The 25,651-nt window shown below is 37.6% G+C and overlaps 1 protein-coding gene across 7 annotated transcripts in view; it reads left to right on the top strand.

Moving 5' to 3' along the window:
- The window catches only part of mctp1 (multiple C2 domains, transmembrane 1), a 337,656-nt gene that overhangs the window by 168,337 nt on the left and 143,668 nt on the right, over positions 1 to 25,651 (top strand). For all 7 annotated transcript variants that reach the window (XM_031899650.1, XM_031899658.1, XM_031899659.1 and 4 more), the window contains 5 exons: positions 1,712 to 1,805; positions 15,324 to 15,426; positions 23,202 to 23,304; positions 23,663 to 23,764; positions 24,145 to 24,219. In XM_031899650.1, coding sequence (XP_031755510.1) covers positions 1,712 to 1,805; positions 15,324 to 15,426; positions 23,202 to 23,304; positions 23,663 to 23,764; positions 24,145 to 24,219 — 477 coding nt within the window. The remainder of the gene's footprint in view (positions 1 to 1,711; positions 1,806 to 15,323; positions 15,427 to 23,201; positions 23,305 to 23,662; positions 23,765 to 24,144; positions 24,220 to 25,651) is intronic.

Here is a 25,651-nt window from a genome sequence, read left to right on the forward strand (position 1 = left end):
TTGCTCCTTATTTGTTTGAGGTTGGTCTCCTACTGCTCATTCATGTGTTTACACAAACTGGGTATATATTGCGTATTGTGCACCAGAATGTTTTCCAAATGTCTAGCTTAGAGGGGGCAATTATACTTGTATTTTAGGTAATATATATTTCTGTGGTTTAAAGTACTTCAAAGAGTCAGAGTCTTAACGTTGGTTTTAATTGCAGTCCCTTGTTTAGCTTAGCTTTCCATTAATGATTTTCTGTACACATTTCCAAAACTGATCCCGATGCACCCACTTTGCATCACATTGTAGAAGAAGTCTTGAGCTGTGTGCCACAGATTTGCCAAATTTAATATTTTCTATTAACAGTTTTGCAATAATCTCTGTTGGAGATTTAGAATTCCTGTTTTAGTATGTTCTTCCACTCACTTTTTCTACTTTGCCAATGATAGCCTTGATACCTCTGCATAGAGACCCGCACATATCTTTAACATTATGTTGAGAATGCCATGTGTAATAAAACCACAAATTTTATCATAAGCACATACTGTGCTGCTGGGCATTGATTAAGGAGGTATATAACAGGTAAAAGCTGGACAGTACTGTTCAAGAAAGCTGACAATACAGTTTTCACATCATTAAAATGTAACTTTGAATTAAAACCATTGATAAGACTGTTGCTACAACTTTATTTTTAAACCAGAAAAAACAGGAGAGAAAATTATCTTGCAGAATGAATTTATGTTACTCTTTGTTCTATTCTTTGGTACACACACCTGAGGTTGATTTGTGTAAGAATACTTTTTTGCCAATTAAGTATTTCATCACCCCACAGACAGGTTAGATTCTGATCTTAAAGCTTCTGGAAATCAGTCCCATAAACAGTTGTGAAAGTTGTTCGTTTGCACATTTCAGAGGTTTGCAGTGGAAAGATGGCATTTTCAATTGTTGGTCCGTACTACAGAAAGCAAAGCTGTTTAACCAGAAGAGCATAAGAATGGTTGATAGATTTAGATGTAGTATATAAACCAAGGGATATAAATGCAGAAAGGAATTTTCTCATTTTGTCTGGCATAATTGGGTTGACCAAGCAATTCCACATGCAGGTTCTACTTCTGATTCAGAAAATGTTGCAGAAAGTGTAGGAAGATGGTGCTGAAGAGATCTGCCCCATTTTGTCTGGGAATGAACTACCTTGCACATGAAAAATCTCAAGCTCGTCCCTGGTGCTGGTTCAGGGTCTGTTTGTTTACCCAGTTCCAATCCACCTTTCAAGTGGCAGTTATACCTGGTCTTCTTCATTGTTCTTCTAGCCAGTAGTCTATCCACTTCTTAGTTCTTCAGATGCTTGCTAATTCTCTTTTTTATTCTTCTCTATATATTTTTTTCTGTGTGGTATTTAAATGTAAAAGTCAATCACAGCTTTGATGCAGATAAATATACTTAAAGCATGATGTTATGAGTGTCAGGCAGTGTTCTTTCCCAGGGGCATGCCAAGTAAGAAGGTGGTTTCTAGTGAATTATTCACAAAATTCCCCAGAATGTATACTAAAAGACTGTATGGCATAATATTGTTTGACTTTACCTATGGTGAATTATGTTGTTAATTGCCTTTTTGTAAAGATCATGCCCTAAGGGTCTTTTTTTATCTCCACTTAATAAATTCTTTTGGTTATTACATTTTGCCACATACCCTATATTCAAACCTTTTTACCTCTTTTTTTTGCAGAGTCTTATGCGATCACTTACCAACCTTGATGATGTTGGTTTCGTACAAGTTAAGATCGTCAGAGCAGAAGGTTTGATGGCAGCTGATGTCACAGGCAAGGAATAATCTTGATATATATATAAAAGGGCAAAATATCCTGGTGTTCTCTCATTATGTATAAAGCTTTAGGAGCAGAAATTACTGGGAAATTTCTATGGGATTTTTAAAGACCTATTTATCAAGTAGGAATATACTCTTTGATAAATATGCCTCCAAAATTCCATAGAAATAAATAGATAGTGGTGGAATGTTACTGTGGTGAGCTCTAATTTCACACTCATATAATCAGCAAATGCTTGTTGATTGTGTAACCATGACAATTAGGTTATTTGGACGCTATGATTTTCATTACATAAATGTGACAAAAAAGTGAATCTTCAGCCAAGGACGTACTTTTTTTAGCTGTTTTCACTTTCCTGGACAAATTATCTTTCTACTTTAATATTTTTGTCATGACAGATTAAATAAGTATGTTCACACTATTTAAGCAAGGCCAGCATAGTACACATAGGGGGTTATGTAATAAAAGGCACTAAGTTTTCCCAGGAGCAGTAACCCATAGCAACCTGCTGGAGCATTTACTGGTCACCTGTTTAAATACAAACATGTTATTGGTCGCTTTGGGCAAACTAAGCAAACTTAGTGCCATTTATTACATATGAGGGACAGTGCTCTACAGAGAATGTAAAATTTTTGATATCCGTTCCTGTTCAGGTGGAGCTTAAATAAAATACCTCTACCAAAAACCCTCAAACACAAAACAGGATTTATTTACCCACATTTGCCAAATGTCCAGCGTACCTCAGAAAACCCACTGACTCGCATAAAATATACAAACTCCACAAAGATGATGACATGAAAACTATAAACTGAGATGCTGTGAGCCAGTGCTGCTAGACATTATGCCACTAGCTGTCTCAGCCTCTATGGGACATGAATTCTGAAAGCTGTAAAAAAAAATCTTACTATGACCATTTTTATTAATGAGGAGTCTCCCTTAGTTTAATGGTTAATATCGGCACCTAAATCAAGATTCCAGTGTCAATTTATTGGTTGTCTAATCTGAATGGTCAGAACAAAGCATAGAACAAGGGTCAGTTACTCTTATTTAGACAAGCCTATAGTGGCTGGAAAGGGAGTCTAATGCACAGCTTACTTGTCTGGAGGTACAGCAGCTGAGCATGGTAGAACCTTGGATAAGGCTACTATTGTCAAGAATTAGTACTGAGGTTTTAAAATCCATTTCAACCTCACAGTCAAAAAATGTGACCTGCTTTATGAGAAAGTCGGGATTTGATATCTGTAAACTTTATCAATTTCACTGCTAAGGTAAGACTTCTAATAATCCACCTGACCTTTCAAACGTAGCTCCAAAATCCATCAAATGCCCTCCCAACTTTTATTTTCACAAAAAGTGAATGAATTTGGCAAAATATCTGCAACTTTCTGCACTGCATTTAATATTAAAGCATACAACTCAAACAGCTAAATGCAGCAGAATAAAATAGACCATTAAATAATATAGATACTCTTTCAGCAATTATATGAACATTCTTATTAGCATATAGTAAAATAGCAGATTCATTAGCAGGGCTAAATTTACGCCTTGTTTGACAGCCCACTTAAAAACAGCCTGTTTTGCTGTCTATGTGCTTTAATTAAGATGTGTTCAGTTCTAGGTCCTTTGCCCCCCACCTGCTGTGCCACAGACTGGCGATCAGACACTTTCAGATCGTCCAGCCCATGACTTTGACCTTCTGAGCAGTCCAGCATTCCCTGGGGAACCGTTCAGCTCATGAGTTCTGATTTCACACTTCCAGGATGCTTCGGCTTTTTTAACAATGACAGGGAGACAAAGGCCTTTAGAGCAGGCCGCGTGGGGACTTGTTTAAATTGGAAACTAGAGAGGAGTCAAGGAACAAGGTTATGGGCTACAGAACAGTGCTTTTAATAAAGAGCTCACAGCTCTGGTTCAGTGCAAAGGGGTCTGCTTCAATTCAATTAATTGAGCCATTTATCTGAATCATCTCACACCTCAATTTTCTCACTGAGTTCTACCTAAATAGCTGCTTAAACACATACTAAATACAATAAAATATAGAAATATTAAATATTTATTTCCTATGTATCTTGCATTCATTAGCATCTAATTTACATATATCGCTTTGTATCTTGTCAGTGTTCGAGTTGATAAAAATCCAAAACCTGATATAGGGGCTGATTTATTAAATATTAAACTGGAGCATCCTGAAGAATTCCCATCAGTTTAATATTTTGCCTATTTAACAGCACATGCCTGACTGTCAGGAAAGGATTTTAAAAGATGCATACATTTATTAAAGAACATACATGTCAGTTCATCACTATGTCCCATATGTAAAAAAAGGCACTACGTTTGCCCAGGAGCAGTAACCAATAGCAACCAATAAAATGTATGCTTTTAAACAGGCAGCCAGTAAATTCTACCTGCTTATTGGTTGCTATGGGTTAGTGCCTTTTACTACATAACCCTGTATGTGATTGGGGTTTGAGAAGTCAAACACCATTTTGCTCTATATTTTATTATAGCTCAGCAGCAGCACTGAGCTCTAACACCCATCCAGTAATGTCTGAAATGCCTGATTTTTATAACTGAGCAGTAACCATTGTTTAACTAAAAAAAATATTGGGGCATTATAAATCTGCCGCCAGGTACATTTTTCTTAATTTCAGCCTGGTGTCTTATGTGCAACTTTTTTATAATAAATCTGTATATTATCCACCAAGACCTTAACTACCAATAAAATTGGACACTCATTCCTGATTTTGCATATCAGTTAGTTCCTATTATTTGTCAAATCAAATAATAAAATGCTCTCATGCAAGCCACCAATCGCTCTAAAGGGGTGATTTATTATAACTAATTAACATTTACATTTTTAAGTTTATCATGGTGAACAAATCAAGAGAAGAAATCAATAGAAAAAATCTCATATTTAAACATTTGACAGCTAGAACCCGGCATTTCTCCTGTAGAAGTCATAGGGAATTTGAAAAACCTGTATACCTGCCTCATACCCAGTTTTTCCTTCAGTACATGTGTGCTAGATGGATGAATTCTTAGTCCTTGTACCATAGTCCTTACTGCTGGGATACACAGCGTCTTACATGCTCTTCATTAACCTTGCATTTTATCTCTATGGTGTAATGATAAAACTCTTTATTAAACCCCTATACCTCAGCTTCTTGGTGTAAAATTCTGAAGGGGGCTGATCCCTGAGACTCCCTCCATATATCAAAATGTAAATGTAGCCCCAATTCAAATGACCCACCAGCTTAGGTGCTGTCCTCTCCATTTTGTTTAATCAATCTTACTACAACCAGTGGCAACTATAAGACCCAGGACTATGCTATATGGAGTATAGGGTATGGGGGAAGAAAGTCTGTTGGACAGTGGACTTTTTTAAATGTGTATAATAAATAGGTAAGGTCATATTTACCTTTACTTGGAGGTCTGAAGTTGTTGTGCTTGCTTCCAGATTATCCACTAGGATAGAAAAGCAACTGAACTTTTACCAGAATTTACAAAGCATTTGCTTTCTGTTTTTTCAGCTATAGAAAAATGTTTTCTAGGTCACGCAATCAATGTTTTGTGGCCACAGTTCCAGTATACTTCTACCCCATGGCCCTAGAATATGTTTCTTTAATGAATACTTTACTGTCTTAAATGAAATATATTTTATTACTTATAGGGAAAATATATTCCACTAGTTTTCTGTGGAAGTGAGAGAAGCGTGCCCCATATTCTTTTATCATGACATGGACACAAATAGAATTCTTCACTAGAGGCTGATACAAGTGAGGTCTTGCTCAAAAGTGTAACAGACAAAGCTTAAACCCTTATTTTTCCCCTGCCTACTTTGAATTCCTTTACACTGAAGCACTTTAGCTGTAAATCGTATATTATTTTAGTCATCCCTGGCATTGTCATATCTCGTGGCACAGTGAGAGTATGTCTGTGTATGTGCTAACGAGAGCATGTTGCCAGCATCACATCACTGTCTTCTCCGTTTCTTCATAGCTTTTCATCTTCTCAGCTACTGCAGGTCAGATTTTCAGTATTTAATCGTTCCACAAACGTACGAAATGCCAATCAAGTTCTTAAACTGGGAATAGCTGACACTGGGAATGTGAACTTCAGGGTGCATTTCACCATACAAAATGTTCTTAGGTGAAAATTGCTATCCTTAATTTTCTGAAATGTGGAATGGGAAACTAGTAAAGCATTATAGTATCTATAATATTTATTTAATTTAATCTTGATAATTGCATTAAAATAAAATCAATGGAAAAATTCTGCATATATACTTTTTTTTCTACCCTAAAGTTACTGGTACACGTTTGCCTTATGGGTAGATGTCTTTTCCTAGACTTTTATCTAAAACAAAAGGAAAGTAGATAGTGTGGCCTGTTGGCCTTAAGGACATAGTTTTGAGATTTAGAGCAATGGCAGGCCTACAGAAATCATTTCAAATGAAACCTTTATAGAACAAGTACACAAAGAAATAACAAAAACATGTACTTACGTCCTCATGGATATATAACAAGAAATGGCAACTTTCCATCAATAAGTTTGGTTTCTTTTCATAGCATGAGTGCTATTTCCCAATTAATTGTTGTACATGAATTTTTAGAAGTCTGTATTCTAATTAAACCTTTAAAAGGTTTTCTGTTCAATTATGTTTAGTACCAGGGTATTAACAGATTAAACTAGATCCACACAATATATATATATAAATATAATTCTCATACAGGCACTCCCCCCAAACACCTTAAATTTAAACTACCCAATATCAAACTAAACCAAAAATTGCACACTTATTATATGAAAGACAACTTTACCCCAATATATAGTGCTATAAAATATTATACAGGTATGGGACCCTTTATTCAAAATGCTTTGGACCTGGGGTTTTCCGGATTAGGGGTCTTTCAGTAATTCAGATCTCCTACCTTAAGTCTGCTAAATAAATTCTTTAAACAGTAATTAAACCCAATAGGATTGTTTGGCTCCAATAAGGATTAACCATACCTTAATTGGGATCAAGTACAACGTACTGTTTTATTATTGCAGAGAAAAAGGAAACCATTTTTAAAAATGTGAATTATTTGATTAAAATGGAGTCTAGACCTGGATGGGAGATGACCTTTCCATAATTCAGAACTTTCTGGATAATAGGTTTCCGGAAAAGGAGTCCGATACCTGTACAATATATGACAATTGCCCAAATTTGTGTTTATTAAACTTTACCTTGATTCTCTCCCAGCCAGGAAGAGTCGTTTTGCCAAAAAGCTTCTGTCACCATTTGCCAAACTGCACATAATCTTATATTCCTTTCTTTCATCATTGTATCTGTACACGTTCTTGACTGAAAAGTCTTTATACTAGGATTGGTGCAAATATTTATGTCCTATCATTAGTGCCTCATTGTATTATAATTGTATTATATGTGAGAGATCTGTGAAAAGCTCCCAATAGTTTGTAAGAAATGGAATTATTGACTCTGAACATTCTTAGGTAAGGTTATTCCTTCTAAGGCTGTGTCGGAGTTTCCCATTTTTCCCATTTTGGACACTTTTTATGGCCGCACACCCACATTATGTAAGACCAAACTTCCTCAGTTGATAAACTATGCCCTCTGATATCATCTTAGAAGTGGCTGCTGTTGATTGTGGCAAGACAGACTTAAAACAGTAGTTAGGGTGTGACCTGGAAAGGCTCAAGATGGCAGTGTGATTTTAGAACTTAGTAAAAATTCAACCTGATTTTGACCTAAGAGACATGGTTTATTATTTATGGTGGAACTACTTGTTTATCTGCCCATTTGTCAATAAGAGTAAATAGTTTTGTAACACAAAGATCAGAACAGGTATCATTCTTACTCATGACCATCTAACATCTCAGATAGTGGCAAACTTTAATGCCAAATGAAACATGACTATTAGAAGCTAATTATCTGAGTCAAAACAACATTTATAGAGTAAGTAAATAAAATAACATGAAATACCAACCTATGAAGTAGAATTATTTACTCTTGTTCTTCCTGCCTGTACTATTAATGTAGTTTTAGGCATAGTTCTAGATTTAGCACTTACAAATATACTCTCCTGTTTTTATTTTATCCTTAGCCTTACATCCACCATGACCTATTTTATGTTCCTCCAACATATAAAAGGGGGGACATTATAGAAGTAAGACTGGCTTGATAAAATGTCTTAAGCAACTGAAAATATCAACAGGAGTAGGAGTTGAAGAATATTTTGACAATTTCAAAGGTTTCTCTTCTTTTTTAATACCCACTTTTTTCCTTTACTGTATAGCTCTTTATTCAGATTTACCCTTTCCTACAAAATAGGAATTTTGTTTTCCATATAACAAATAGTTAGTTCCATGAGCAAAAGCCGATTTTTTTAGAACTGTGAAGTACAAAACTTTAAAATTAAGTTAACATTTCTTTAAATCCCAGATCTTGCTGTTGAAGGATTTTGCAAAGGTTTTATACTTGTTTGCTCCCTATGTCTTCTCTGAGACTGAAGTGGTCACAAAGCCGTCCACTGTAAACGTATCAGCATAGATGTTTTAATAAGTGAGGTTTGACAGACGACACTGTGATACTGAAGCTGACGTTTGTTAGGTAATTAGGGTTGGAAATATAAGGCAACTCCAGCAGGACATTAGAAAGGTCTTCAACATCTAGATAACTATGTTCATCTTGGTAAAGACTGTGAGAGCTTTAATGATAAAGAGCACAAAGGTGCAATTAGTGAGAAAGGATAGAGGCATGCTGGGAGATGAGTAATTAGGATCATTTTTGTATTTAGCTTTTGCAGTACAGATGAAAATAGGAGACCCTTGAACCTTTATGGGTCATTTATGCAATATTTCAAGCAAAACACCTGCCATACTAACACTTTAAACATATTTAAATCATGAAAGTGATAAACATACAGATAAAAGGAAACTAATTACTGGAAGAAAATGACTGGAAAATTGCATTTTGACTGCCATTGCAACTAGGTTCATCTCATCTAAAGGAGAGCTAAAGCTTAACTAAAGAATTAGGCTAGACATGTTGTAAACTATGTTTTGGGCTCCAGTACCAGCCCAAGGCAACCACAGCCCTTTAGCAGGGAAGATCTGTGTCTCCAAAATGCCCCCAGTAGCTCCCCATCTTCTTTTCTGCTGATTCCCTGCGCATGCCCTGCGCTGCTGTCATTTACTGAGTTTAGGGACAGACTCACAATATACTGTATATATAGAATAAAAATTTTACAATATAAGACTGATAGTAAATAATAGAGATTATTACTGCATGACAGCCCATATACCAATGCAATTGGCATCAGAAATTAATAATCAGCCCTGCAGAATCACCCTCTATGAAAGACAAACATTATTTTCTGCTTGATAGTTTGTAACAACCCCTAAGCTCAGCTTCTCAACAGCCGCTCAGAGCTCACTGAGCATGTGTGCTGTCCCAGACAGATCTAACAGATTTCAGTATGGTGACCCCCTGTGACAACTTTGAAGTACTGAATCATTACAACTATAGAGATGCTGAACCTTTAGGCTTGTTCAATGAGTTCAGTATATAAAATATGGCATTTCTATGCATATTCATTTTAAGGTTTAGTTATCCTTTAATAAACAGCACAGCACTGACAGCAGGCTAAATTATTTTGTGTTTGTAAATTTGAACTTTTTTGTTCAAGATAGAAGACTTTTGCGGTTGCTACTTGTAACTGCAGCAATGCAATTTATCACTTATCTTAGTAAAGACGCTCTTGTGTTAGATGCATCCTGAAGTCACTGGTTTCCAATGAGTAAACTGTAACTGGGGAATGAATTAGCCCCAGTTACATTAGCACTAGGAGTTTAAATGGTTGCAGTGCAAACCAAACTTAACATTACATTTTGTGTAAGATAACTCCTTCACAATACTTCATTAACTGTGCCACTGGTAGCGGCATGCAAAAGGTTAATCTAGTTGCACCTCTCCTTCCTGCATACCTTGTGTATATGAATTGATTTCTAGTGTTCAATTTAGGGCTTCTTTACAAATGCAGCCCCAGTCACTGCACAAATAGTTCACATTCATTAAAGATACTTGTGGCTAAACACATTCCTCACACTTGCATCTATTTAGAGTCATGAGCAAATGTCATTTTAATGATGTAAGAAACAGGGCAAATTACATGCCAAGTTGTACTTTAATTTGTAAAAAAGCCCTTTTATGTTTGATACACACAGCTTGGGACCTGCTGTCTACACCTCTATTCACAATGTCAGAGTGTAGCTTCCTGCTCCCCAGCTTATGTGTTCTAAATTCCCAGTATCCAGCCAATTATGGCTAACTGGTGCCCTATCACAAACCATTTTACATAGTTACATAGTTAAGTTGGGTTAAAAAAAGACCAAAGTTCAATCCATCCAAGCGAACCCCAGCGCACACATTGACCCATAATGACCCATCTATACATTAACATACATAAACTATATATACCCAAATCAATATTAACTGTATATTTTAGTATTGGAACAGCCTTGGATATTATGCTTGTTCAAGAAATCATTCAAGCCCCTCTTAAAGGAAGCCCAAAAAGAATCGCCCATCATCTTGTTGGAAATCACAGTAGTAAGTCACCTCCTGGGTGGCTTTCAGCTTGTCAGGCAGTGGGTCCACCCTCCCCATGACTTTGGAGCTCAGGATGGCTGCTGTGGGGATGTCCAATACCCTTTTTCTGGGCTCCAATCTCTGCTTTTTGACTGGTGTGCCCAACAGGGTATAGGCTGCCTTGGAAAACTGCTGGGGCTATGAGGATAGAGGGTAGGTATATATACATAAATATTTTATTTGCACAAAATGCAAATATTACCACAGAAAACAACAATATAAGAGTTAAATAGTTCCTTACTGTCAATGGCATTTCACAAAAAAAAATAAATGAGCAGAGGCTTTATAATCACACAGCTTTCCAATTTGATATTAGCTTTGTTTTATTCACGGCCACCCCCCACAGTCCCCTGTTTTATAAAACCGGCTCATTCCCATATCCCCCACTTCACCACAAATCAAAGGGTTCAAACTTTCTGCAAACAGAGATGTATAATCGATTGGGCGTCCCGACGCGCCTAGCAAATTGCATCAGTAACATATTGAACAACTGACAAAATACAATTGCATAGTGCGTTAGATATTATCTTAATGGAAGCGAGTTGCAGATTTCAATAACTTTCATATCCCTCGCCTTGAGTAGAACGACAGCTCACACGCCGTGTAGCTGCTAATGTCAAATTGCATGCAGCAGGCTAGCAGTTTTCTGAGGCCATGAGGGCATGATTTACTTTTGTGATTTGGCATTAATGTGGTGTTACCACAGCAATACTCCCCTACAGATGTACTAAGCACTGCTGCACTTTACTTTTAAATTACCCATCAAGGAGTCAATAAACACAGCGGGGCTTGCTTCTTGTATACCAATCAAACAGATGGCAAACTGCACAGAAATAAAAGATGTTGCTATTATTGTCAAAAGCTAGTATTTCAAAGTACCCAGAAAAAAATTGCAGACAGCACACTTTAATCTTCCTTTTTTAATAATTGATAGTTCATCATCAACAGTTTTGGAGGAAAGTATGGGGCTTTGCAGCCCTAATAAAATGATAACAGTGTCTAGGATACAAGTAGTGTGTGTCGTATCGCACTTTGTAATGTCAAGCTCCCGACTTGCTGGACCAGCACTGTTTTGGTGTGGTACAAAAGTAAATGTGTTCCATAGACAGAATAATGTGCCCACTGTTAGACTATACATATGGATATTAGGGATGGCTAAGCAGTTATTATGGCACAGATCCACAAGCCACTTATTAAATCATATTTATGTTTAAAGGGATTCACCTTTAAATTAACTGTTAGTCTGATGTAGAAACTGATATTCTGAGACAATTTGCAATTGGTCTTCATTTTGTATTTTTTGTATTTCTTTAGTTATTTAGCTTCATGTTCAGGAGCTCTCCAGTTTGGCATTTTAGCCTGCGGTTACCTAAGTCTTATTTACCTTAGCAACCAGGTAGTTGTTTAAATGAGTAGACTGGAATATGAATACGGGAGGGACCGAATAAAAATAAAAGCGATAAAAAGTTACAATGACAATAGTTTTTGGCTGCTAGGATCAGTGACCCCCATTTAAAAGCTAAAAAGAGACAGAAGAAGAAGGCAAATAATTCATAACCATTAAAAAAAATCATAACTATAAAAAACAAATAATGAAGAACAATTGCAAAGTTGCTAGGAATAGGACATTCTATAACATGCTAAAAAATTAAAGGTGAACCACCCCTTTAATGAACAATCTTCTTTCCCACCGTCTCTCACTTTCTGTGAGTTATACTGTATCTTGCTTTGCCACCTTCTACTATCACCTTCTGCCCAATGCAACAATTACCTGTGTGAATAACTAATCCTCCATATGTAGGATATGCAGCCCACTTACCGGAAATCCTTTTGTCATGGTATCATATAGCTAGATATAAGAAGCACCTCTTTTAAACATGAAATTGACGAATAGGGCTTGTGCTGAACATACTTTCTCCCTGTTGTTAGTTCTTGAGCACAGAGATATTAGTTTACTGCTTATTTCTAATGTGCTGGTTCTTGCAATGTAGATAATTAGATTACCAGTGAACCAATAACCCCCCTGCATAATGTGAGCCAAAAAGTCCCAAAAAAGGGGAGGGGGTTATATAGACAGAGTTCATTATTTCTAAAAATGAGGGCGGTAGCAAGTGTGAAGATTTTTTTTAAAAAAAGATATTTTGCTGATGCTGTTACTTTAAGTCTACATGCCATTTCTGCTCTCACCCACTGTTATTTTGTGTGCAAATTTGTATCTGAGCTAAGCAAGCAATGCCACACTGTGCTGTGTCTGTGAGATTCCCAGCTTGGGGTTGGGGTGGCAAAAGGCTTACCCTCAAAGACAACAGATCCTCTGCACTCACTTATTATCAATATACTGTATATAGGACATTAAGACAATCTGTGCATTAAGCTAACAAGAAATGCCCTCTTCTTTAAACAAAAAAAGGATTGTTTGTCCATATATTGCAATGTACGTCAAGCTGGCCAACTACATTAAAGTCAACTCTGGTCTGGTCAGTCCTGCACTCACTTTTATCTGATTTATTAAGAATTCTGCTGCTTCTTTATACATTTAACAGAGGAACTGAGTTTTCCCTGCAACTTGCTTGCTTTCCAGGTTTAAAATACCAAATTATTGCCCTTTTTTATTGGCCACCACTGGGATCACCTGACTATGACACTTATATAATTCACTAAATTAAGCCTGTTTAAATGAATTGATACCTCTCTGATATAAACAGAAGAAAAGAGGGGGCTCAAAAGGACTGCCTATTCCTTGTTTCCCTTAAGTAATTTACGAGACTGGAATACCAAGGGTCCTGCACCCTCCTGTGTCATTTTTAAAACATTTTTATATGTAAAAATAATTATGGATTTGTTTTACTCTTCTCAGCAAGACACTTTCATCTTCAATCTTAACTTCCATGATTGCTTTTTAGCATATTCACTTGGCTCCCTTGTAATTAATGATGACCCTGATAACTTGATTCTTAATGCTAGCATTTTTATTTAAACAAAGAGATTTTTTTTTGCTTTTCCCTTCCTTTGGTTCCAAGGGGAATATATATATATACAGTATACACTTATATGTAAAGTAGCATTTTCTAGCCTCTCCATTTATCTTCAATGTCTAACTCTGTATCTTCTGTAAGAAATATATACAAGTCAGTATGCTTAAGAGATGCTTGTAAAATTTCAGATATTTGTGCATTATACTGTTGTATCTGGGGCATGTACTCAAAAGCGATCATGTTTTGACTGATATTTAAAAAATATTAACCCAATAAGTGTATATATGTACTGTATAAAGTAATTTATATAGTGCAACCAGTTCTTGTGTGTTCAGGGCTGCACAGTATAATATAATTTGTTAAAATACAGACAGGAAAACAAGCATTTTAATAAATAAAACAATATATATATACTGAACAGACCCCCACAGGGGAAGGGGTGGTGACAGAGGGCCTAGTAAGGACCTGTAATCCTGTCCCTCTCTCTCTCTTGGAAAGCCACCTAATCTCTTGGGACTAAGCTGTACCATAAATCAGCCATTCAGTCTATTGAGTTGGAAAGATGGGGTATTAGTTATAGACTTACTTGTGGTGGAGCAAAAAGTTTAATGGCAGCTACACTAGTTTTTGCTGCAATCAATCCAATCAATGAAACCTATTCATTGTACTTGTCAAAACAACAACTTCTAAACAATATTTCACACCTTTTTTACTCTCACTGTCAAAAATATGGGAAAAAACTAATTTGCAAGGGGTGTCTATGGGGGAGACCAGTTAGTAAATAGCTTCCCATTAAATGTGTATTATATGATTAGGTGACAATGGCCTTTCTCTTGGTGCAGCTTCAAGGTAATTTGTATTTTACTGAATACGTTTTAAACACGGCCAATTTAAAAATAATTGTATTTTTTAATGAATAACAATGGATGCTGCTTGATAAATAAATTACTAGTTTCATATGAGGTTGAGATGAGTTCTAACACCCCACTGAACAGAAAGTTGAGCATGTTCTGACAGTCTGCTTTGATAAATGTGTCGTTCCTTTGAACATTTTTTAGTAATTATGCAGAATTTTCAGTTGGTGGCAATCCTTCAGTATTGCCAAGTTGGAAATTTTGTAAATCTGCCTTGTGTATGAGTATGGGGCAAGCTCCTTTTGTCTGTGCTGTGGAAAAGTAACCCAGAGCAGGGAGCTATGGTCTCCTTGGGAGTTGCCATTCAAGCACTTCAATTAGATAGATCTACTACCATGGAAAGGTGAGACCTATTGTCAATATTCAGTAACTGACATTGCAGTGCATGGACAGGGACCAATAAGAATTTGCTCCTCTGGAACTCAAATACTGTTACTCCCATTATTGATTTGGTAGAGTGGGTGAGGTGTATGAATTGGGAGCAGATGGAGAGATGTAGTGATATCTTGCAAGATATGTTTTTGTATGAGAGTCATCTAGTAATCTATAAACTGATGTCAAGCTGTTTATAATTAGATAGTACTGTTTAACGAAGGTGACAGTTCTATTTGAAACAAATGACTTCTCACACCTAGCAAAGGCTGTGCTAGGTCCCATGTTGCACATGCTGGTTATGAACTGGCTTTGGAAATGTTAATGCCGTCAGATGGAAGGAGGAAGGAATAGGAGTAACTAAAACACTGTAACACGCACTTATTCACATTGTTATCTGTTCTTTAAGAATCTTCTCTGGCCATTGCTTGCAGTAACCTAAACCTACATTTGTTTTCTCTCTACATAAATAAACATTGTTGTTGGGAATATAAAATGTCATTTTCTGTTTTCTCTCAAAAAAAAAAAAGGGGTTGCATTGTCATTAGTTACATTTCTGTGTCTAATCCTAGATATTGTTTTTTTTGCTTTTCTTCAGGTAAAAGTGACCCATTTTGTGTTGTTGAAGTGAATAATGACAGACTGATGACCCAAACTGTATATAAGAACCTCAACCCTGAGTGGAACAAAGTATTTTCATTGTAAGTTTTTACGTTTTTACATTGGTTTAGACTGAGGCCTGCCAACTATTAAGAGCATTTGCCACCATTTGCCACCATAGACAATACTGAGAATAGACATGTAAGATAACTGTATGTCAGATGAATTCTGTAGGGGTATGGGCAGAGGGATAGTATTATACAAATGAAGGTGGGTTAGTTAGTATTGATGAGTAATTCATGATCCCTTATATTTCTAACTGACAGCAATATTTTACCCACATTCAACGGGACTCCAAGCTCCAATAACAAAAATACTTCCAAAAATGTGGCTTTTTATTTATGATGAAATGGAGCTGAGAGTTGGAACATATAATTTGGTTCCTGTATGCATTGAAGGCAGTGTCATGATTAACACATATATTATATTAGCAACATTATCTAGAGCCACAAGAGCAGATTTCTGTTCAGTCCTTGTGGACAGGCCTATACTTATGGGAGGGCCACAAGGCCTGTGACTAGGGCTGTGGGAATTTAGGGGTGACATGCTGCTTTGGCTGTATCTGCACTGGGAACTGAGCAGGCAATTCAAGTTATTTGTCAGAATATTCTGCCCACCCAGTCCCCAGAACTCCTAATTGGGTCGCAAGCAGAGCAGAATGGGGATGGTGCAAGAGCAGAGGGAACAGGAGGGATAAGGGTGCAAAGGTGTACTGACCTAGGGTCCCCATTCCCAAATCTAGCCATGCTTTTGGAAACCATCACTTATATTGGTACACATACTAATGAAATACTGTTACTGTTGCAACATGACTTGGTATATTCTTTAGGAGTGGGCAATGCTTTTGTGAGATCTTAACACTCATACAGATGATGATTTAAATGTACTTTTAAACCTTGTACACATAAACATTAAGACATTATTATGTCTTGAAATGACATTGACAATTAAAGTTGATTTGGTGGCTTCCAATATCTTAATAGACATCTTTAAAAATGACAGCCATTTTGATATTTTATTGTTACTTCACCTTTACAATGTTGAGTTTAATTGCCTTATCTATTGCCCCCTGGAAGCCAACTGATTTGAGTTATAAAATAATTATTTTATTATTATATTATTTTTCTTTGTTTCCCATGTTTTCTACTTGCTAACTAATTAATAGTAGCAATAGTAGCAAAAAGCGACACCTTTAAATGTCTTGTGTTTTTTTTTTTTTATATTAAAAGGTATTATAACCTTCCAATAATCCCCTGTTTTGCAGATGATTGAAGAGCTGCAATAGATAAAAATTATTCACTGTATTTAGAATCAGCAAACAAACTCTTTGTGTATAGCTTCAGTCTATGTCAAAACCTAAGTAGTGAAATTAAGAGCATTCCTGCTTTCAAAAGCCACCTGCAGATTTTAGCTATCTGCTGCTGCTTAAAATGTGTCATTTCTATAAGAAAAAATAATAATAGATCAAAACTAAGCTTTCCCTTTTTTTCCTCCAAAGAAGCCCTAATAATGAACTTGAAACAAAGAGAAAATCCGTTGCCACTGTTACTCCTCCTGAACTGTGTCACCTACGGCATTGCTTTCAAAAGCATCTTGTCTTTGCACTGAATAGAAGAAATCTTTTAGAAAATAAGACCTATTGTGGTCTTTTATGCGCACACAGGGTATAGCGACAAATTAGTTCTGCAAAAAGAAAATCTGTCGAAATTCAGCGTTTGAGTACTTCATTCTGCTACGGTCACATTGACTGACTAACCACCCGACAAGGAAAAAAGTAATAAAACAAAAGTGATAAAGAAATAAACAGACACGTTAAACTGAGACAGTAATTATCTGATGTGATAATCTTGAGCAAATCGGCCCCTTTGGCTATTCTTCCCTATAGGGCTTTTTGTAAGAAATCATATGCTTTCCTAGAACACAATTATCTGATTAGAAAAATGGAAGAAGGAGCGTGGTTTCCCTAGTGAATTAATATGTCCTTTTATGAGAATTATGTTATCTTTTCTTGAGGACTATTATATGAGCTCTATACGGCAAAGTATAGAAAGAGAAAGATAAGTGGCTTTGTGGTACACTGGATCACACATTATATTTGGTTGTTGCAAAGCTGAACCTTGGAAACCCCCAGCATAATCTGGTCAAGGAGTTTATATTTTTTTTAAAAAATAATCACTATTTAGTATTATTTATGCAAAGTATTGTTGCCAGTTTCACATTTTTAATCAAATCAAATTCAAAGAATGCTAAAGCTCAACTAAATTAGATGTTTACAAACATGCAGAGCCATTATTACCCTAACGACTTGTCGTCTTCAGTCCATCCCCTGTCCCATTGGGGATCGGGGCCTCGGAACATAGATTATTTGGGGGCGGGATCATACATTTGACTACTGTATTTGTGGAGGACTAAGGATGCAAAGGGATCCATTATAAACCCCTCATGCTTTTATATGGTAATAGAACTTCTCTGTAGCTTATAATATGCTTATATTTCCAATAGGGGGTACCGTATATACTCGAGTATAAGCCGAGTTTTTCAGCACCAAAAATGTGCTGAAAAAGTAACCCTCGGCTTATACTCGAGTATATGGATTTAAAGATTTAACTCTCCGTAGAGATGTGAGGGGCTCCAGTCCCCCCAGCACACGGAGCCGCCAGCAGCCTCTGCATCCCCCACAAGCAAGTGCCCGACACGGCACATGCCTCACTGCTCACCCCCCCACCCCGTGGCTGTGCGTGCGTTACATTCCTTGCGCGCACCGCCTCACCCCCTCCGTGGCTGTGCGTGCCTGCGTGCTTGTGGGGGATGCAGAGGCTGCTGGCAGCTCCATGTGCTGGGGGGACCGGATCCCCTCACATCTCTCCGGGCCGTGCGGGAATGAGCAGCTGAGAGCCGCTGAGATCCCTCTGGGTGCCGAGGGGTTTGGGAATGGCACTGTGGGAAGTGGGCTCTCTAGGAACACGAAAGGGCTCTGGCTATTATGACCCCCTAGTTCCAGGGCTTATCCCTAGATGTGCGCTAATGGGTTGCTGGCACTCATACCCCTCAGTGTTATTGGCTGTGCGCATTATTGCACTGTTACTGTGTGGGGCCCTCCAGCTGCTCAGCGCCCCCCAGTTGGACAGACCTTCGTGCATAATGAATGAGCAGTACATAAAGTGGAGTTAATGAAGCAATCTCTGGCACCTAACAGGTAGTTTGGAATGTGTTGCTGAGTCAGATACTTGGGAAATTGGTGCAATCGATCATATTCTACATAAACTGTACAACGTCTTATAGCACAAAATAAGAAAATTAAGTGGACTAGCTGCACCTGCCTTCCATGATTGATATGATGGGAGTGCACACAGGGGAGCACACACAGCAGGATGGCAAGTACTTGATACTTAGTATGACAGATTCTTTAGCCTTCCCAAACTTGCTTTTGTCTTCTGCTGTTGCATTTTTCTTTCCCAAAAGTTATCAGCAGTGCTGTAACTCTTCAAGGCAGGAGGGTCAAAGGGTCCTCCATCCACCTTTCCCTAATCACCTTTCCCTAATTTGCAGCTGCCAACATGATATATTTATGAAGAGTGCACAGGGGGTCACTCTGAGTGTCCTTTTATTATTTATTTGATTATTGAAACTTAGCAGTAGCGGCTGCATTTCCCACCCTAGGCTTATACTCGAGTCAATACGTTTTTCCAGTTTTCTTAGGTAAAATTAGGTACTTCGGCTTATATTCGGATCGGCTTATACTCGAGTATATACGGTACATTAATAACTATATAACTCATGTAATTTATGCCTTAAAATGACAGGGTCGGTGTTAGAGATGCTGGTTTTCTTCTGCAAACTGTGTAATGTGTAAATCACCACTGGCCCTGGTACCACTTCACTACCTGGTGTAGACCCTTTAAATAATGTAGGGTCAGCAGTGGGAATTTCTCCAGCTTTAATGCATTTAAGGTCAGCCGCTGGAAAGCAGCAGGATGGTATAAGGTCCAGCAATCAAATGCTGCTACTGACTGATAGATCACAAGTTATGTTTTAGAAGTCTAATGCCAATATGTAATAAAAGGCACTAAGTTTGCCCAGGAGCAGTAACCTATAGTAACCAATAAGATGTTTGCTTTTAAACCATCTACCTGATGATTGGTTGTTATGGTTACTGCTTGTGGGCAAACGTAGTGCCTTTTATTACATAACCTCAAAAGAGTTTCATGGGTTTAACCGTCCAAAAATGATACTCCTTTTATGCATTCCTGCTACCCCTGCCAGGGCTGAAATTCTCCAAAAGCAATAGTGCACACAAACTTTGATGGAATCAAAATGTGTCTGATTCCATGTGGCTGATTCCATCTATTGGTCAGTCTTAGGGTTCTTGGGAAAAATATATGGATTCATAACTAATCAGTCTGACTCATTATGGCACTTGTATGTCTGTAAATGCAGTGCAATTTCAAAAATGAATTTGCCATGCAATATAACTTATTATGTAATTATTACGGTTTCAAGAGGGGATGCTTTTGACACAATTGCAATGCACCTATTTCAATTGTGTGCGATTTGACAAAATTATCACAACTGCACATACATCTAAGTGACATCTGCACCCAATTCTTTACCCTGCAAGTGTATTTCACCTATTGATGATGGGTGCAAAGCAAACTCTGGACCTACCGCTTGCTCAGGAGGTGGAGATAGCTCCAGGGTTCTGAGCCAATAGGTGCAGCAGCGCAGAAAGGACTGAGCAGCACTGAGCACAACTCTAAGAAAGTCCAAGAAGGACATTTTGAAGCAAGTAGCTTCAACGAAGGTGGTTTAATATGCAACTGAGGGGAAATTGTGGGGACCACAACTGCACTTGCGAATGTAAATGAGCCCTTTTATGGATTCATTCTATAATGGCCATTAGTAAATTAGTCCTTTAGTATGCACGCGTGAGCCTTCATATAGATGTGTAACTCTCCACTCCTAAATCATTTTAAATTTTAAACTTAAACAAATTTTAATGACTTCTTGGTGGAAAAAAATATTCACAGTTATGCAGCTGAAATTTTTCATTGTGCTTTGCAAATAATTGTTGATAATGATGGGAAAAATAAAAATACATAAAAAAATTAAAAATTTCCTTCCTTCATTTCTATGACTGACACAGGAGGTAAAGAGGGACCTGCTTATTAGAGCCGGGGGCTTGGTAATGGCAGTAAGGCCTCATTGACCCATGATGTTATAATCACTGCTATCAATTGTCTTTAGATTCACACCTGTACTGGCAATCTGTGGATTCTGGCAAATGCCTGTAAGATGCCATAGACAGTCACTATTTATTGGACCTGTGGGCTTGTTTGGGCCTCTGTGTGCTTGAAAAGCCAGGGCCCATTTGAATTCTAGTCCGGACCTGTTTAGATTTGTAACTTGTATTTTCACTTCCATGTTTACAGAGCTTTAGATACAGAAATGTAACACCCAGTCCTTTGTTAGGTGCATTCGTTCTTAGTTTAGTGCAGTTTCGTTTATTCCTGACCATATATATAGTTTACCTCTAGTTAAATATAAGCCTCCATTAAACAGAAATGGCATAAATAACAATCACTGCTTTCATATTTAGTTTCATTATACAAACTGCATAGGCTGTATACTAGATAAAAGTCTTGCCTGTAAATTCTCAAATGTTCCTTGTCCTTGTTATATTTTCTCAATATAAATATGTACACTTCTAATAATGACTATGCAGCCACAGTTTTTTTCATTTCTTCTGTATTTGCCAGGAATCAGATTTATGAACTGGCAGCTGTGTCAGGGCAACCTTTTTCTGCAGTTATAAGTTTTGTAATCAGAAAATCGGCATGTAAGAGTGAGTAGAATAATATCTTTGAAATATAGGTCTGTTAACTGCAAAGGCAGTATAATGCAGAAATTAGTATAGTCAAAATGGTTGGAAATGGCTTTATATGAGCAGAGCTCAGAGCTGGATGTTCCTTTCTTATCTCTGTGTCATGATCAGCTAAAGTGAACCTGACATTCCTACATCAGTGCAGTCATTTAAAGGGGGTTTGTATGGGAAATGTGTAAGGAAGAATAATACACATCTATTATAATAAGAGTTTACTATTTACCGTTAAATGAGATCATAGGGCCCAACCCTAAACAGAAAGGTGACCCATTTGGGCGCTGAGCCATAGGTTAAGGATCTCTGCTGTAGACCATGCCAATAAGATACATAAGTGATTCCATTTTTGGAACACCAACAGTTTATCAGAACACTGAAGGAGTTGCCATTCCGTCACAGGTAGGAAACTCTATAGATTAATTTGACATCATGTGACAAAGCATAATACAGAGTAATGCTCTGACTTAGAGAAACTAGGCCCAATGTAAAGACAAATTTAGTAAGATGTCAACTATTTTGTACTTTGCTGCTAATGTTTAGGAGGAGGTAGAAATTTATGTTGGGGGAACTAACAACAGAAGGGCTTTCCCATGGAGAATCTAAATTAGGAAGGATGCTTGTGTGGAGGCCTATTAAATAGCACTACAGAATTAAACAATTAGAGTACAGTGTAATGTACCAACAGCCAGGTCTTAAAATGCACTTTTGTGCACTTCCTTTAGATACATTATAGCAGGGATCCCCAACCTTTCTTACTCGTGAGCCACAGTCAAATGTAAAAAGACTTGGAGAGCAACACAAGCAGCATAAAAGTTCATGGAGGTGCCAAATAAGGGCTAAGATTGGCTAGTAGGCAGCCTCTATGCACACTATCAGCTTAAAGGGGGCTTTATTTGGTAGTAAATCTAGTTTTTATTCAATCAAAACTTGCCCCCAAGTCAGGAATTCAAAAATAACTACCTGGTTTGGGGGCACTGAGAGCAACATCCAAGGGGTTGCCCCCGAGCCACTGGTTGGGGATCACTGCATTATAGTGATGATACTTAAAGGGCAACCTTCTAACAATACAGCGCTTTCAATTGTATTACGCATAAATATGGCTGTTCTTTCATAAAGCATCAACCTAGTATTAACCAATATTCAATAACTTGGATTCTTTCCTAGGCATTCACCTTAATACGTTTTTGTTTGCCTTTGTGTTGATTCTGGTATTGAGATGATGTTGAACAATGCACATATTATTAAAGTTTTCTTAAAGTTAGAGGATGGGATGTCACTCCAAAGTGGATATCCCAAACACTGACCAGGTTAAAAGCTAGTTGGGCTTGCAGTGTTGGGGTTGCACTAGTATTTGGAAAAGACAATGAACCAGACAAAATAAATTGCTAAAAACTAAGTTATTTTTCCTACTTGTAATTTAAGGCATGAATGTATGTATGTATGTATGTATGTATAACTTTATTTATAAAGCGCCACAAGGGTACGCAGCGCTGTACAATCTTACAGAATACAAAATTACACACAGGGAGGACAAGTGATATAATAAATAAATACAATAAATATATATATATATATATAAGTGCCATGGGGTATGAGACACAGTAGGAAGGAGGTCCCTGCCCCGTAGAGCTTACAATCTAAGTGTATGTGCCTTTTACCATGTTCTGAACCAATCCCTAACTACAAAGATAGAATAGAGACACTTAGAAAACCAGGCGCTGGTAGCTTTTTTCCCAGTATGATTAGTTATGTGCAACTTGACATAATGATAATTTAAAAATGCATAACAATGTAAATCAATTTCTATGAGCAGTGAGCAAAGGAGCCAATGAGATTTGCTCACTTTCCAAATGAATAACCAATACATGTTGACATTAGTAACCTTCCTAATACATGGTTTCTTTCTCTTTTATTCTTTTTCTTTGTCTCTCAATAAAGCAATATAAAAGATATCCACTCAGTCCTTGAAGTGACAGTTTATGATGAAGACCGAGATCGCAGTGCTGATTTCCTGGGCAAAGTTGCAGTACCCTTGTTGTCTGTAAGTTTCATTCAGCTGCCATACAGCTCAATGTTTCTCTCAAACCCAAGGAGGGGGGGCGGGGGCAGAATCTCAGTTCAACGTCTGTCAATTCTCAGCTGAAATATGAAATAATAATAATAATAATAAAAAAAGAAATAATAAAATTTAACACACTCGGGCCACGACCATGTTGAATCCCACGGTAGTTAATTTTTCCTGACAGGCTCTGTGCTGGTAATGAACAGGTACTTGTCAGAATTGCCATAGTTGTTTTTGGCTCCATGTCAGTTTCAGCAGCTGGGAGTCAAAGGTTACCGGGTGAGTGTATTCACTGGAGACCAGGAGACAGACGGCTGTCATGTCTTTCTTCCCACAGATTCAAAATGGTGAACAGAAAGCCTATGTCTTGAAAAACAAGCAGCTGACAGGGCCAACAAAGGGGGTCATCTATCTTGAAGTAGATGTGATTTTTAATGCTGTAAGTCTTAACTTTGCCTTTTTTTCTTGTTGATAAAGAGCCTGCTTTCTTGAAAGCTTTTGTTCCCAATCTTTAGAGTATGTCTGTCAACTGTGATTTCATTTAAACCTCTCTGTTAAGTGGAGAAGAGTATTCAGCCACAGCATGGCGCACCCTCCCTACGTATTACTATGCAGCTGTTGTTACTGGTGAGGCCACTGCACTTATTAAGCATGCAAGTCTGCTCCTCTCTAATAATATACAGATATGTCCCTTTTTACATTTTGCTTTTGTGAATTTTCAATTAGGGTGCATAATCTATCTCCAATTATACTTAAAAAGCGAAGAATCTGTGCAATAAGCAGCATGACTCTTTTTAAAATGTATATTCCTTTGTTCAGGTAAAGGCATGTCTGGGGTCACTGGTACCAAAAGAACAGAAATACATAGAGGATGAGCCAAGGCTTTCTAAACAGGTAAATATAATTGTGCTTGTTATGCTACTGAGTGAGACAGTGAGTTCAAGTTTACCTTTAAACTAACTTTTAGTGAGTTATGGTTTGGCCTGTTCTTAGTAACTTTTCAGTTGTTGTTAATCTTTTTTGTTTGGCTTTTGAATTCTTCTTTTTTTTCATCACTAAATACAGTATGAATATCTAATACGTGCCACAAGCTATTTGTAGATCTTAGGGCTCATTGACTCACGGAGTGTGCAAAGTGAAAAAAAGGTGCAATGGGCTCGTTTTTTGCACTTTGCCATTGTACAAATAGCTGCAGGCCTTTGTGCTCCATTTTGGAACGCAGAGAACTACGCTTTGAATAGAACACAGCCTATGTTAAACCATGCTCAATTCCAAAGTGGAGGAAGACAAATAGGTGTCCTACCCTCCTGCCCCTACCTGATACCTCATTCTAAGGCTCAAGGTAGAAGCCGCAGGACAAGCAGCCCATATCTTGGCCCTGTCCTTACTGCCTTAGGCAGGCAGTAAAAACAGGGCTAGCTGTGTTTTCTGACACTGCTCATTGTTAAGTGCCAGATTTTGTATCCAGGGGTCAGTGCAGAGCGCAACATACAGGGTTGCAACTGCCTTTCCAAATGAGCACTAAGGGCAACGCTCTTGCTCCACTTGCACTCTCACACACAATATGCACATACAGCAGGCCTTAATTCACAATGTCTGGGTTCCAGTGCGTATATAGATAAGATACATTCTTAGCTGACAAATTTGGTAACTGGCTACAATTCTGTCCAGTTTTTCCCCTTTTGATTTACATCTAGCACATTACCTTAATCAAAAGGCCACGTGTGCCACTCAGCAATTTGTATTATTGTTTTGTATGAATTTTAAATCTTAGAAATGTTATTGAAATTCATATGTTATTTTGAATACAGTAGTTCTTAAGGGGTTTGGTTAGGACCACTTTTTGGCATCTTTTCCATATGTGACAACTCATCTAGTAGCCCCATCATATGTAACATTTGGTAGGTTGTAAATAAAATTGATTCCTAGCAACAGTGGTCTGACTGACAAACAGGAAGATGCAAAAGAAAGGGCATGAACCTAGGAGTCTAAAGGTGGCTATACACTGGCCACCAACAGCTTCCAACTCTGTATTTCCAGACCGAGTCAGCAGCTCATAGGCCCCTGTATGGTGCCATCCCACAAGCCTGTCCAACTGATACCAGGCTGAAAGTTGGGCAGATATTAATTAGGCAGGTTTTATTTTGGCATCAGAACGAGGACTATATCTGCACATTAACGTGTTCCTCATCCTGACTGCCTGCACACCTTTATTAGGATCTGATCTATTGGCCCGAGGATCAGCCTAATAATGCTCAGCTTCAGGTGGGCATAATGATGAAAGATCTGCTGGTTTTGCAAGGTCACCAAACAAGTGGATCTTCAT

This window comes from Xenopus tropicalis, chromosome 1, assembly GCF_000004195.4.
Source record: "Xenopus tropicalis strain Nigerian chromosome 1, UCB_Xtro_10.0, whole genome shotgun sequence".
NCBI classification, from domain to species: Eukaryota; Metazoa; Chordata; class Amphibia; order Anura; family Pipidae; genus Xenopus; species Xenopus tropicalis.